Consider the following 15,497-nt stretch of genomic DNA (forward strand, 5'->3'; position numbering starts at 1 on the left):
ACCAAGGCACTCTAGTAACATTCTGTTTTGCAATCTTGCTTCATTTTGGAGCTCTTTCAGGAATTGTAGTGTCATCGATTTTCTCTGCTTTGGCATATTCTTTGTTTTCTGAAGACTTGGACTTTACTTTTGCTTTGGTGTAGTTCAATAGTTGGTCCTTCTTGCTCTGCCATCGTCCAGATTTTCAAGTAGTCATATCTGCCAACTGGCTTCTTTTTTTAAGGCAGCCTCAGAAGAACACTCCCTACCCCCTAATTCTAAAAGATAATTTTCTATACATTCTTCTAATGACTTCATAGGTTGTTGTGTTTTTTTTTTAAGGCAGCCGCAGAAGAACACTCCCTACCCCCAAATTCTAAAAGATAATTTTCTATATATTCTTCTAATGACTTTATAGGGGTTTTTTGGTTTTGTTTTTTAAGGCTTGGATCTTTAATCCATCTGGAACGTATTTTTGAAATGCTGAGTCATTTTTCACCACATGACTATCTATTGTTTCAACATCATTTGTTGAACCCATTCTCTCTCTCTCCTAATTGAAATGCCACTTTAGCATGTACCAAGTTCCCATTCATATGGGGGTAGGACTGTTTAGTTGCATTGATCTACTCACCTTTTCCTGTGCCAGTACCAACTGCTTTATAATATTATATTTATACTACTGTTTTTTTTTATATCGGGGAGGACAAATCTAACCTCATAATATTTTTCCCCCCAAATGCTTATCAGCTTTTCTACACACTCTTCCAAATGAACTTTAGAATCATTTTGTCAAGGTTCCAAAAGACCACTGAGTTTTACAGAAATTGCACTGAATTTATAAGTTAATTTGGGGAGAATTGACATCTTTGCAAAACTGAGGTTGGCTATGTAGAAACATGGTGTCTCTTCATTTATGCAAGTTTTCTTTTCTGTCCAGCAGTAAACATTTATAGTTTTCTTCACACATTTGGTAACTTTATTCCTAGGTACTTTAAGCGTTTGTTGCCATTGTAAATGAAGAAAATTTTTCTCTCATTTCATTGTCTAACTGGTTACTGACACATAGGAAAACTTTGCATCTGGTAACTTTGTCATACTCTTACCCTAATAGTTTTTCTGTTGATTCGGTGTAAGATTTCTAGAAACAAAACTAACGTGGTTATTTCTCTGGCTAGAAATCCTTTAGGGTCTCCATGTCCTCCAGGATAAGATTTAACCCCTTTTTACGACACACAACCCTTCCTGACCTTGCCCCTATACTACCCTCCCAGGCTTCACCAACATGGACTCTACTTTCAGGCCAACACATTTTCTTAAGGTGCCTTGGATAGGCCATGCATTTCCACACCTTATACCTTTACATATGCTGCTCTCTCTGCTTGGAATTCCCTCCTCATCTCCCTCCTCCCTTTCACCTTTCTTTTACTTTTCTTTCTTTTACTTTTCCTTGAACTAAGTGACACTTAGTTCAAGTGTCACTTTCTTTTCTTTTTCAACATTTATTTTCCTTTTTTGTGTGTGTGGCTGCATCGTGTCTTAGTTGCGGCACACGGGATCTTTGTTGAGGCATACGGAATCTTTTCATTATGGCCCTCAGTCTGCTCGGGTTTCTCTCTAGTTGCGGCTGTTGCGCTTCTCTCTAGTTTTGGCAAGCGGGTTTTCTCTTCTCTAGTTGTGCTGTGCGGGCTCCAAAGAGACTGTGCTCTGTAGTTTGTGCCATGCGAGCTCAACAGTTGTGGCACGTGGGCTTAGTTGCCCTGCAGCATGTGGGATCTTAGTTCCCTGAACAGGGACCGAACCTACATCCCCCGCATTGGAAGGTGGATTCCTTACCACTGGACCACCAGGGAAGTCCCCCTCAAGTGTCACTTTGTTAGGGAAGCTTTCCCTGACCTCCTATCTCAGACTGGGTAAGGCACTCCTTGTCTGTATTCTCCCACCACCCTTCTGCTTACTTTATCTTATGTAGCTCTAGGCCCACTAAAAACTTTTTTCCTTAAAGTAACACATGTTCGTTTTGAAATGAATAACAGATGCAAGACAGAAACTGCCATAATTCCATCAGCAACTTAATATTTTAGTAAAGTTCCTTCTTTAAAGTTTTTAAAATTGAAATATAGTTGATTTACAATGTTGTGTTAATTTCTGCTGTACACCAAAGTGATTCAGTTATAGAGACATACATTCTTTTTTTTTATTCTTTCTTTTAATTGAAATTTTTAAAAAAATGTTTTTTAAAGGTTTGTAAGTCCAGCTTCCAGTTGCATGTTTGTGAACATCCTGAAAAGGTTCTTGGGTAGGTCTCCCACCCATGCGTTGAAGAACCTGGCTAAGAATAGTGACCCTGAGGAGTGCAGACTGGGGCGCAGGCGCTCGGCCTAGCTCCGTCCAGTTCTGCCATCCATGAATTCACACCCATTCAGTGCTGGGGACACTGCTGCAAGCCACACGCAGTGCCCCTGTGTCCCCCCCCCCCAGGGTCCCTGGCATCTGTCGCGCACATTCGTTCAGTGCCATTAGCTTCTCTCCAAGGACAACCTGGGGGTGGCTCCCTGTAGGGCCTGCTCAGCCCGAGGCTCCTGGGACTGGGGCCAATAAAAGAGGCCTTTTCAAAATGGCCTCGCAGCATCCTTTCCAGACCCAAGCGGCTTCTTCTCTATTTTCTAATCCCTGGTCTCTGAGCTTTAAGCTACCGGCGATTTCCTCAGAATTCAACGGCTCATCCCCACGTTTCCCTCGGGAAGGCGATCACCGCAGTCTCTCGGGAAACACGACCCGCCCAGCCTTTGTTGTATCAAATGCTGCACGAGGAGCCATATTTGCTTTCAGCAAACGGCGGACCAGGTCGCCGGAGCCGGAAGAGGGGCCGACCCGCGACGGGCCGTGGGCCCCACCCGGCCTGCATTCGGTCTCTTTCTAAGCTTTGAGGAAGAGAAATTGAGCCCTTTCCCAGCCCGACCTCTGACTCACTCGGCCTCCTCGGGCCCACGTTCACCCTCCAGGTTCCCTATTTGCATCACGAAGTAATCACCTCGGGGTGTGGCAACTGCGGCTCTACCGCTCTGATTTTTAACATGCCCTTGGCCAAGAGTCTCAGGGTGCCTTCTGGGACCTCGCAATCGCCCTGACGCCCCCGGCGCCAGGGGCAGTTTCCTGTCGGTTTCAAGACCCAGGACGCCACCGGGGTCAGGGCTCCGAACTGGGCTTCCTGCCCCCGCTCAGGTTTTCTCTCCAACCCCACGAAACGAGCCCCACGTTCCACGGAACAAGCTGCACCCTCCAGGCCACCCAGACCCCGCACCGCCACCCCCACCCCTCCTTCCCCACCCACCCCCAGCGGGGCGGAGCCGCGCCTCCACCGGAAGGGGCGGGGCTCAGCTAGGCGGGCGGGCGGCGTGATTGGCCGCGGCGGGCCTGACGCCCATTCCCGCTATAAGAGCCGGGCAAGAGTCACCTGCGCCACAGTCCTCGCGGAGAGTCGCCGCGGTTTCTTGCTTCAACAGTGCTTGGACGGAACCCGGCGCTCGTCCCCCGCTCCGGCCGGCCGCTCAGAGCCAGCCCTCGCCACCACCTCACGGCGCCCTCCGATCGCCCCAAGGTCCCCGCCGCCGTTACAGCGCCGCGCAGCCACCGCCACCGTTTCACCTCAGCCGCCCGCCATGACGACCGCATCCCCCTCGCAGGTGCGCCAGAACTACCACCAGGACTCGGAGGCCGCCATCAACCGCCAGATCAACCTGGAGCTCTACGCTTCCTACGTCTACCTGTCCATGGTGAGCGCGGGCGGGCCCACGGGGCACGGGCGCGGCCTCCCTGGCTGCAGGGTGGGGGTGTGGCTACCGGGAGGGCCCTCCCGCCTCCCGCCTCCCGCCTCCCGCCTCCCGCCTCCCGCCTCCCGCCTCCGTGCGCCCTTCTGCAAAATGAAGGGTGCTCGGGGTCCTCTAGAACTCCTGCGCAGAAATTCTGAGCAGTTGTCCCCTGGGAGTGTTCCCTCGCGGGCCAGGGCCGCCTCTGCGCACCCCAGTTTATTTAAAGAGAGCTGAGTTTCTTCCCGGGGTTGCCACACTTGCCACCAGTACGACCCTGCAGTTAGGAAGGTGGATTTTCGCATTTCCATCCCTTCTGCATTCGATCACGTGATGGGGGCGGTGCTGAGGAGGTCCGGCTCCCATCCCCCGAGTCAGGCGGAGCCTGCTGGGTAATGGTGTCCAACTGTGGGGGCTGGTGCGAAGTGGTTTATTTCTCGTGGGCCGAACAGCCGACTCCACCTCTCCGCTCTGTTTATCTCGAAGTCTCGCTTGAATTGAAGCATATCTCTAGAAATCTCCCTTTCAGTCTCACCGAGTTGTCTGCCACCCGTATTCTTTATCTTTTTTGTGTCTAAGGGTTGTGGCGTAATTAAATCTTTAGTTCTTGGATATAGTCCACCAACAGTTACGGGGCCTGAAAATTTTCCATGCAGTAATCGGTGGAATCAGTTTTCCAAAATCCTGGTTTTAATCGGTGTGGTAGGAGTTTTAGTTATAATTGTCTTATTACGTTTTGCAAATCATCCAAGAATAAACGTGTTCCGGATGGGTTTGGAATACGCCTGGATTTCTATGACTGTCACTCCATTTCAGGAACAACTGAATACAGCAGGGGTGTAAAAGGGACTAAAATTTTTGCTTTCTACTGATAACATGTTTACATGGTAAACAAGGTAACAACTGTTACCTTGCCTAGTGGGTTAATTTTACACATCCATCAGCCTGCTGCAAGCTGGCAGCTCATGTTTTTTGTTTTTGTTTTGCTTTTTTTGCGGTACGCGGGCCTCACTGTTGTGGCCTCTCCCGTTGCGGAGCACAGGCTCCGGACGCGCAGGCTCAGCCGCCATGGCTCACGGGCCCAGCCGCTCCGCGGCATGTGGGATCTTCCCGGACCGGAGCACGAACCCGTGTCCCCTGCATCGGCAGGCGGACTCTCAACCACTGCGCCACCAGGGAAGCCCGCAGCTCATGTTTTAACGTGGATTACCCAGGGAGGAGGGGGAGAAGGCACTACTAACAGTGCAGGGTAAATACTCCCAACATCTCTTCAACCAGATTTCACAGGGGCTGTAAGAACTTTACTGTGCACTTAAACAGATGCTTAAGATGTTCCATGGTGGAGGCAATTCCCATGATATTCTAACGGTTCCTTGTAGCAAACTTCCAGTTTCAAGGACCAAGTTTCATTTTTGTGTTTCAGAGTAGAAACTAATTACTGTCGTGTTCAATCCGGGAACACACCTTGCTCTAGTCTTCCTGTGCTCAGACCCTTTCTTGCTGGGCTTTGAGAAGGAAGCCTAGACTAGCCGACTGCCTTTCTTTGGGAATCCCTAACATGTTCATGTACTGTTTTCAGTCGTACTATTTTGACCGCGATGATGTGGCTTTGAAGAACTTTGCCAAATACTTTCTTCACCAATCTTCTGAGGAGAGGGAACATGCTGAGAAACTGATGAAGCTGCAGAACCAACGGGGTGGCCGAATCTTCCTTCAGGATATCAAGGTGAACTGGAGATCCTAGGGTCGGCATGCCTCATCTGTCTAGCAGTCCTCTGACGTCAGAAATCACTGAGCTCAGCAGTTGCCCTTATCAGATGAGGATACTTTGGGTTTTTGTCTTTTGCGCTTTTTCGGGCCTACCATCTAAGCTAAAGTTGGCAGACTGTAATGGGCAAGGATATTAAATGGGAAGCGGTTGTCAGGGGGAACTTGGCTGTTCCTTTTGCCAAGCGCGGTTGTTACACATTAGATGCTTGCTGATTTGTGGTTTAAGTGGTAGAGGTTGCAGATGCACTGACTTAACCTCCTCTCATTCAGAAACCAGACCGTGATGACTGGGAGAATGGGCTGAATGCAATGGAATGTGCGCTACACTTGGAAAAAAGTGTGAATCAGTCACTACTGGAACTGCACAAACTGGCCACTGAGAAAAATGACCCCCATGTGAGTATTGGCAACCTGGGAGTAAATGGAGGAAATCATTTGTCTTAGGGGCTGGGGAAGCTTCCCAATAACTTTTTTCCTTGTTCTCTTTTCTAGTTGTGTGACTTCCTTGAGACTCATTATCTGAATGAGCAGGTGAAATCCATTAAAGAATTGGGTGACCACGTGACCAACTTGCGCACGATGGGGGCCCCCGAATCTGGCATGGCACAGTATCTCTTTGACAAGCATACCCTGGGAAACAGTGATAATGAGAGCTAAGCCTTAGGCTGGCTTCCCGTAGCCACAGGGGTGACCTCCCTGGTCACCAAGGCAGTGCATGCATGTTTGGGTTACCTTACCTTTTCTGTAAGTTGTACCAAAATATCTACAAGTCCTTTCCTTAGTACCGTTCCTTCAAATAAAGTAATTTGGTACCCAGCTGTTGTCTTTGAATTCTCGGGGTGGGCTAGGAATGTATCCAGGCCATCTTTATTAAACTTGTAAGTGCCACCATGGCTCAGTCACACTCACCAAAGTGAACCGCTTAGGATCTGTATTTCCGTACGAAATTCCTTAGTTTGCGAAAGATACCAAGGCTTGGGTGTTTAGAATTCAGACAGGACTTAAGGATTCCTGATTCTGAATTAGGTGTTTTATACGTTTCCAGCAGTTCTGGCTTTCACAATTTATATGTACGGAAAGCATTTTGAGGCTTAAAGTAGACTGGAAGCTACTGATTCTTGTTCTTCATTAAGGTAACCATTTAATTCAGGCTGTCGTAGGGACATGTTCTTCAGTGTGGACAGCTATATGGCTATGACTGGATCAGTGTCCTGCTGGTGTACACGCAGGTAGGACCAGGCCGGTGAAGCATCCCCCTTGGGAAGCAGGCTAGGAATGTGCTTCATCCCTAGTGAGAATTTGAGGAAAGTTTACATGAGTATGGAAAGAGACCTTCGTTTCAATAGGAAAATAGCTGCAGTAGGAGGGAAGAGGTTGAGACATCTTGAATGTTAACCAGTGGGGAGCCGTCTGGGTCCTTGCTAACCAACTACATTAACATTGTTTCCTAAACCAGCCACAGTGATTTGTAAGTTTCCAGCTAGCCCTGAGAAGTATGACAGGTGGTAGGCCTTTTCAGCCTTTTCAGTTTTCAATACAAAGCTAGGTATTCTGACCTCAGAATAACTGCTTGAGAATAATAAGAAATGAGAAGTTACACTTCCCTTTCACATCGTGATGGGGGGCTGGGGTGGGGGGCTGGGTCTAATTGGGTGAGTGAGCATCTGGGGAATCTGGAATAAAGGCAAACATCTGGTGGTACTGTGACAACTTTAGGTTGACCTCAAAAATGCATGAAGAGCTCATTTAAGTTCAGAAGTCTTGGTGAGGTCCCCAAAGCAGTAAGATGCCCCAAGGGACCTGGATTGTCCCCACCTTACCATCTGCCAGTTCCCAGGAGTGTGGCACCCTTCCCAGGAGGGCTTCAGAGCCACCACTGGTTATGGGGGAGGGCTCATGCGACCTCCCAGCTAAGCCTGGCCAGTAAGTCGAGTTCTTGGGCTACAGTCTAGAGCCCCGAGTTCTGCCTGTGTTTCTGTGTCTGCCACCCCTGCTTAAGGTGAGCTGGGCCCACTGGTATCGTCAGCCCATGTAAGCCTGGCCTAGTGGCCCTTCGGCGTTACTCTTGCCGGTGCGAACCTCGTCTTCCTATCCCTGGGGTGCGAACCTCGTCTTCTATCCCTGGGGTGCGAACCTCGTCTTCTATCCCTGGGGTGCGAACCTCGTCTTCCATCCCTGGGCTCCGAGGAGTGTTGGTGAGTCAGGCTCCCGGGTGAAATATGCAGAAGTCGCCAACGCTCCCCTAGAGCCCCTGCTGTGGCGGCCAGCTGTGTGCCCCAAGCCATAGAGCCATAGGAGAACTGGGAGTAGGGTGGGCTTCAGAGCAGGGGAAGCTGGCGGGGACCACCCCTGGTGGGCTGGGGGCTTCAGTGACCCTGGTGTGGGTAGAGGACAGACCTGTTGTTTTCCAAGGCCCAATAGGGATCGCCACGATCTTTGAGTATAGTATGTATGTTGCTTGTCGACTGTCCCAAATGCGGTTCTCTGAGATGTTCAGGGGCCTCTGACATGTCTGTTAGGTTAAACTCAACAGTTTTCCTCCTCGTGTGACTCACTTCCGGGTGGTCCGTTGAGGCCCCAGCACTCTCTGGGAGCAATTCAAAGCTCTTCTTGGACCTGGGAGTTGGAGGCTGAAGGCTTTGGTCTTTGACGGTGTCATCCATGCCTGAGACTTTGCGAAGACTTGAGGGTGCTGACTGTCCAGGTGGGAAGACCATAGGGGTGTGGCTGAGGGGTGTCTGGGGGGCACTGTGGTAGCCTGACCTCCCATATAGCACGGTGGACTTGAAGGCATCCTCCCCTTTCCAGGCCCTGACGTCTTCCTGATCACTGGTGTCCTGGCCGTCTCCCCCGAGGTTCTTGGGCTGGCCCTCATGGGAAAGGACTTCTGTCTTCGGCCACAGTAGTTTGGTCTTTGAGTTTGTCCTGGGGGGCTGGCGGTCGTGGGATTGCAGCCCTCGGAAGCGGCCAGCGATGCCAGTGTGAGCACTTTCCTCCTCCTCCGGATCTGGCTGGAACTCCAAATCCTCCTTATCCAGACTGGAAAGAAACAGGAGACTCGGGGGTCAGTGGGCGGACAACGGCCTGAAGCCTGACTTGACTTCTCCCTTACCCTCTCTTCTCCCTCTGGCCCAAGGCCCAGGACACAGTCTTCCTCGCCTCAGCTTTGACTCGCCTCTCTGCTGATCCATCTTGTACCTCTCAGTTAATCCCTCCTGGCCAAGCTTGCCTCACTGTTCTGTGGCTCCCTCTTGCCCATGTTAACATCCAAACTCCCTAGCCTGGTATTTAAGGGCTTCCTCTTCAGCACCCACATTTTCCCTCTGAAACCCCTCACTCCAGGCTGTCTGAACGGCTCTTCCCCAGGTATGGAGGGTCACGTGAGGCCCAGGAGTGACTGAGTGAGCCAGGGGTTTGTGGTTCCCGCTGGGGAGCAGTATCCCCCCAGAGAGAAGTCTGGCTTCCTGGGAGCCTAAAGCCTTTACTCTGCAAGAGAAAGCCTACCCACCCGTGAATGTGGCCACCTTTGCCCATGTCCAAATTCTCCCCATGCTTCAAGGCCCAGCTCCAGGTACAGCTGGAGGCCAGCTCTCAGGCAGCCAAAGGTGATCTCTGTTCTATACTCTGTCCCTTGCCCAGGCATCGAGTACTTTGTACCTTGTATCCAGAGTCTGGGCCCTGGGTTTGAACTCCCTCACTAAATTGTGTGTTTCTTGGAGGCAAGGTCTATGTGTTACTATTCTCTGTTATCCTCCTTCCCCAGCAGCTGGGCTACCAACCATGGAAAACTCAGAGGCGACCTCCAGCAATGTTTCTGACCTAAGCAAGCCTCCATCCTTGATCATTTGATCTCTTATCCAAACCTTCCTCACACCAACTAGAGACTCTAGCTAATTCTAATTACAGCTGAATAGGATATTCGGTTCTTAAAAAGAGAACAGCGCTTTTAATACTGTGGAAGAACACCTTGATGGGATAGACCCCGAGATGCAGCAAACACTCTCCGAAGTCCTCTCCACTCTGTCATCCTAGGGAGAGAGAGCTGTCTGGGGCGCCTCTTCAGCCAGCCATGGCCCAGCTACAGCTCAAAAGGGATTCTAACCAAATCAGGGAAAGAGGACCCATGTGGGGGAAAATGTGGCTGCTGTGGGCTGACCTGAGGCCCGTACTCTGTAGCAAGAAGTCTGCTCCGAAGGTCCCTGTGATGACCCAGCCTCTTGCTCGCTCCCTTGCCCAGGGAGCCCCACTCCCACTCCCCATGCCAACACCCTGGCTTATCAGGACACATAGCTCTGAACCAGAGTCAGGAACCAGGCCCTGACATCCCAGCTGCATCACTAATCACTGACTGCCCTTGAGTAAGTCCCTTCTCTCTCTAAGCCTCAGTTTTCAACTCTGGATAAGGGGTGGGGCTTAGATTGGAGACTACCTAAGAGCCCTTATAGCTTTAAGAGTCCTTACACAGCACAAGGTAAGGGTTAAGGGTGTGGAGTTGGACCCAGACATACCTGGCCCACCTGTGCTGCTTGCTAGCTATGTGACCTTGGGTTGGGCAACTGACTTAACCTCTCTGAACCTGGACTTAATCATCTGAAAACTGGAGAAAACAAACCAAGTTTATTGGAGGGGGGGGAAATAGCTAATATATGTAAAGAGCTTAGTACAACGCCCAGCACTCAACAGGAACCCAATATGCATTAACTAATATATTCTAAGCTCTCAGGCCCTTGCACTTGGGGTTTTCTACCCACCGAAGTGGTTCCCTGGCACTTCCCACCTGATGTTGAAGGTGGAGCCGAAAAAGGAGGGCCGACGGGACTGGGCAGAAGCGGCTGTGTAGGGGGGATGTGGTTCTGGCTCATTCCAGTACATATCTCGCTCCATCGGTGGCAGGTCCTGGTGCATCTCATCTACAGCCAACAGGGACACCTGGTCATCGGGGACAGAAGGAGAAGTCCAACAGGTCAGCCCAAGCAGGACCATGAATTTGCCAGGTGACTTGGAGAGGTCACTGCTCTCTCTCTGGGCCTCAAGTTTCCCTTCCTGTGAAATGGAGAGACTGATGCAGCCTGTAGCCTCAAAAGTTAGGCTGAGAATCCTGTGAGTAAATGGTTGGGCAATTCACTGTGAGGCCTCCCTACAGAACTGTGGGCCCCCCCCCGGGTCCAGTTTGGGGAGGGACTATGGGGCAGGCTCTCTTCCTCCCGTCATACCTGCAAACTCCTGTCGACAATCCAGTTGGTCTCAAAGTCATCATCATCCTCTCCGAACGGGTTGATGAGCTGCTCTGCCACCTTGAGGGTAGGTGAGGCTCTGGAAATCCTCAGGTGGAACCCCTTGCAGCCTTGCTCCCACCCTTAAACCTTGGCTCCTGCCATGTTCACCTCTCCACCCCCCTCAGTGATGCCCTTCTCCCCTGACCACTGTCTCCAAAGCCACTATGTAGGGGCCCTCCTCTCCTAACTGGCCATGACTCCCTGGGCCACAGCTGGCCTTGTCCCGGGGAGGCCTACCTTCAGCCAGCCAGCATAGAAGAAGAACTGCAGGAATGTGAAGAGGGGTACAACGAGGTCCATCTCGTGGCCGGGGTAGGCCTTGGCTGGGTTCAGAAACTGCCGTCCCACCAGGCAAGCCAGGAAGAAGCTGTACACCGCCACGGTCACCACCTGGGAGGCAGAGGTGGCGTCGGCAGAGATGGGCTGCGTGGGGACCGCGTGATCAGGAAGCTCCCCAGGCTCTGTGGTCTCCCCTTTAGAATGGGGATGATCACACTGCCTCCACCACCTGGACCAGGCAGGGACCTGGACTCTTTGAACTTGGCACTAGAGACAACCTGCAAAGTCCAGACCTGACTCCCCAGGGTGAGCCTCTTCTTCAGCCTCTGAGTGAGCCCTTCCCATCATAGGCTGCTTCCCGGGTCCTCCTCAGTTTCCCAAAGGGGCAGCTTCACCAGCCTAGTCCTCACCTGAGTGTACACCAGTGGGATACTGATCCAGTCGTAGGCATACAGCTGTCCACACTGAGTACGCAAGGTGTTCATTTCCTAGGGGGGCAGGAGGGAAGGTTGGGCCTTTGACCATCACCTGCTCTCCCAGGCTCACCCCCCAGCTCTTCCGCAGATACCAGGGTCTCGTGCTCATGGTCCAGCCCTGGCTGTGTGGTCATGGACAGCTCACTTAACCTCTCTGTGCCTCAGCCTCCTCAATATCAAAAAGGAACCAGGATCTCAGAGGTTCACTTTAGAGAGGGGAGGGGAGGGGAAATTGGAAAGGGGCCACCTTGGGCTATGGAATCCTGTTGGAAAAGATCCTACAGTCCCAAGGTAGGCTCTGGGAAGACCCTCAGAGGCTCAAACTTCCTCTTTGCAGAAAACCTGTTCCACGTGGGGCGTGACCCTCCCCGCGCTGCAGCAGCCCCATGTGTGTAGCGGGCTCACGTTGAGCAGGCTCTGGAGCAGGACAGGGTCCCGGATTCGACCTCCCATCCAGGCCTTCGTTGACAGGTTGGCAAACCACACCCAGGGCATCCAGAATGAGTTGTGTGCCAAGCTCAGTTTTTGTAAGTGCTTGTGTTCCGAGGGGGTCATAAAGCCTGCGGGGTAGAGTGGAGAAGACAGTGGGTAGGGGAACCTGCAGAAGGGGTGGCTGGCCAGGCCCTGCTGGGTGGGACCCAGAGTTCAAACCAAGTCCCTGCTGAGCCCATAGGGACCTCAGAGCTCCTTTGCGATCCTCTTTCTTTCAACAAATGATCACTGCGTCGTATCTACTATGTGCTGCTCTGGGCTGAGTACGTGAGAGGGATCTGTCTTATTAACCAGGATCAGGTCAGGCAAGGCCAGAGAGTGAGACTGCTGACGTACAGACTGGAAACCGGAAAACAGGAAGGGGAAGGGCAGTTGCCAGTTCCCAAAGCCCCACTCTGGCCCTCAACCCTCACTCTTCCCTCATCCCTCAAGAGGCCTTAGCCCTATCTCAAAGCCCTATCCTCCTAGAGTCTGTTCCTGGCCTCTCCCCACCTTTGGACCCCTGACTTCGCCCCGCCCAATTCAGGTCCCCGCCCCCCACCCCCACCCCGCCATCCCAGGTCTCGACCCCACTCCGCTCCTGGTCCCACCCAATCCTCAGCCCTGGGGCCTCTGACTCCTCCCATCTGCAGCTCCGGCCCCGCCCTTGTCAGCCTCTGGCTCCGCCCACTGCTCCGCCAGGCCCCGCCCACCTGCTTTCACCAGGTGTTGGGGACTGGGAAAGCGTTTGTAGACCGCAGCACTGACGCTACGCAGGATGAGCACGTTGCCCAGGTTGGCGTAGCGCATGAGCGTGCGCCGCAGCAGCCGGCCCTGCTCGTCCTTGCCCTCGACGAAGCACGACACCAGGTTCATGAGGCGGTCGGGCCATGGCAGGTTCTCGTATTGGTTCCACCAGCGGGTCACGACCAGTGTCACGTAGAAGCCTGGGCGGGAGGGGGGCGGGGGCGCGAGGGGCGAAGGCCCACGCTGCGACCAGAACCCAGCGAGGGCGACGCCTCGGTTTCTCCATCTTTCTAATGGGGCTGGGCCCAGCACCAACCCTCCTGGAGGGCGCTCGGGAAGGGGAGACCATCAGAGCTTCGCGTGAAGGCACGAGAGACTTGAGTTCTCTCTCTGGCCCCGCTTGCTTTCCCAGAAATCCGCCAGATACCTCCCCTCCTGCGCAAGGCTCCAGAGACTACTGTAATGTCGGCGCTGCCCTCAGAAAGTGGGGTCTTAGCAGAAACTAACACAGCAATGTAAAGCAATTATACTCCAATAAAGATGTTTAAAATAATAATAATAATAAAATTTTAAAAAAGAAAGTGGGGTCTTGAGTGCTAACAGCAGGACAGCCTTCCTAATGTCTAACTTCAGTCCCTCTGGCTGCAGGCTCCCCGTTTCCCTGAACCACCGAGAGGCGCTGACATGCCACTGGCCTTCCCCAGCTAGCTCTTCATGATCTGCCTGTCTGGAGCCTGGAGCAGCCACTGGGACCCCAACACGCGGAAGGGGGAGCTCACCCAGCACGAAGGAAATGGGGATGAGCTGGATGTAGCTGTCGCAATATAGAGTCAGCTTCTCAAAAATCACCTGCTGATCGTCCGTGAGGGCCATCCTGGGGGAGGCGGGGGGTGGGGGGAAAGGTGTGTAGATACTGGGAGGGGATGGCTGAGACCGGTCCCAGGTCCAGCCAGGCCCGGGGTAGGAGAGTGGCAGCCTCACCTCCCTATCCCTTTCACTGGCCTGCCTGGGGCCCCTCCTCTGGCCTGAGCCAGGTCCCCCTCTTTCTCCCGCCGCCCTGAAACCCCAATGGGGCCCTCTGCTCCATGCCTGGAGGAGAAACCCTCAGGAGGTTTTCTATAAGGTGGAGGAAGGAAGGTCCTGCTGAAGGGGTCAGCTTTAGGCACCACTGACCTTTTTAAAGGATCCAAAAGACAGTTGTTTGAAAGCAGGTTGAAATGAGTGTTTGGTCTTTAAAAAAAATATCTGGTAGGGAGGGATGAATCGGCAGAGCACAGAGCAATGAAATTGTTCTGTACGACACTGTAATGGTGGATGCAAGTCATTATGCATTTGTCCAACCACATAGAATGTACAACACCAAGGGTGAACCCTAAGGTGAACTATGGACTTTGGGTGACAATGATGTGTCCGTGTGTGTGGGTTCATCTGTCATCACAAATGTCCCACACTGGGGTGGGATGTTGATAATGGGGGAGGGCTGAGTGGGTGGGGCAGGAGGGGTGGGGTATATGGGAATGTTCTGTACCTTCTGCCCAGTTAAGCTACGAACCTAAAACTGCTCTAAAAAATAAAGTCTTAATTTTTTTTAAGTATATTGACACCCTAGTAACAACCAAAGGAAATGAACATGCTTTGTTATTAGTATTATCATTATGAACTCAAGAGGTTTATGTGTTTGATATTTGTCAATGCATTGCCATCATTAATGCTTTTTCCATTAAAAATGCTATCATATATTCTGTGGTTTTAGCTGTCTTTTATTGTTTAAATACACATTTTTATTGGGAAAAAAAAAGTATGATATGGGCCTGTGAGACTATGTGGGATTCAGGGAAACAGGCTGACTGAGTGGGACTAGGTAAGGCCTGGGTTCCCATGCCCCTCCCTCGATTTGAGGAAAGGGTGTTTGAGATGCTCCGACCTACACTGAGCTGCCCCCCAAGGCTGCCTCCTTTTCTCTCCTCCCCAGCCCCCAGGCCTCAGGCCCCACGGTTTGACCACAAGCCCAGTTCAGCCTTATCTGTCTCGTGCATTGGCCGCCTAGATGGCTGGGAGGCACCCAGGAGCTCCAAGCCCTGGCTTGTCCCCCCGTACCTGTAAATGAAGCGGATGATGTAGTAGCAGATGAGGAAAATGAGGAACTCGCCATAGAGCAGCTTGTAGATGCTGCCTCGCCAGCACAGAAGCAGGCGGGAGAAGGAACCTAGACGGGCATTAGCCACTTGGCTCGAGTAGGTGACGGTCATGGCCAGGCACTGAGCTGCAGCAGGTGGGCTTGGGTGCTGGTGAACAGACAGAGAGGGATACTGACGGGGGGGCCAGGAAGGAGTAGGGACCTCTTCAGAATCTGTCCAGGACACATGAGTGACCTTATCCAGGACCCTTCTTCTCTGGGCCTCAGCTCTCCCATCTGGACACTGGGAGGGGGGCGGTGAGGTGACCTCCAAGAATCCAGGAAAGTGAGCTCAGGGACCGTCCATAGCCTTGGCACAGAAGACACAGAGAGGTCTGTGCCCTTAAATTGTACCACAAAGGCAACAACAGAAATGTCCACACGCTGGGCTCCTTCCTGAGTTATGAGCCCATCATGTTCAGTAGCTCCCCCAGCTCCATCAACCACCCTGGAGTGAGAACTGGTAAGGGGCGTGGTCAGCCTTGGCCACCACCCTGTTCCCCGTGCCCAGAAC

General features: G+C 52.2%; 2 protein-coding genes across 2 annotated transcripts; one reads left to right on the plus strand and one right to left on the minus strand.

The window, feature by feature from the left end:
* The first annotated feature begins 3,414 nt into the window (after window positions 1-3,414).
* FTH1 (ferritin heavy chain 1) lies at window positions 3,415-6,374 on the plus strand. Its single transcript, XM_012537246.2, has 4 exons — window positions 3,415-3,755; window positions 5,368-5,514; window positions 5,829-5,954; window positions 6,051-6,374. The coding sequence occupies exons 1-4, from the start codon at window positions 3,642-3,644 to the stop codon at window positions 6,213-6,215; spliced, it is 552 nt and encodes a 183-aa protein (XP_012392700.1). The 5' UTR covers window positions 3,415-3,641; the 3' UTR covers window positions 6,216-6,374.
* A 46-nt stretch (window positions 6,375-6,420) lies between these two features.
* On the minus strand, window positions 6,421-15,086 carry BEST1 (bestrophin 1). Its single transcript, XM_012537782.3, has 10 exons — window positions 14,905-15,086; window positions 13,587-13,681; window positions 12,774-13,007; window positions 11,995-12,149; window positions 11,524-11,601; window positions 11,072-11,224; window positions 10,772-10,852; window positions 10,336-10,487; window positions 7,956-8,597; window positions 6,421-6,846 (listed from the first exon to the last, which is right to left on the minus strand). Exons 1-10 carry the CDS (start codon window positions 15,054-15,056, stop codon window positions 6,828-6,830), a joined length of 1,761 nt encoding a protein of 586 aa, XP_012393236.2. The 5' UTR covers window positions 15,057-15,086; the 3' UTR covers window positions 6,421-6,827.
* Window positions 15,087-15,497: the final 411 nt, after the last annotated feature.

Source organism: Orcinus orca, chromosome 8 (genome assembly GCF_937001465.1).
Source record: "Orcinus orca chromosome 8, mOrcOrc1.1, whole genome shotgun sequence".
In the NCBI taxonomy this organism is placed as follows: domain Eukaryota; kingdom Metazoa; phylum Chordata; class Mammalia; order Artiodactyla; family Delphinidae; genus Orcinus; species Orcinus orca.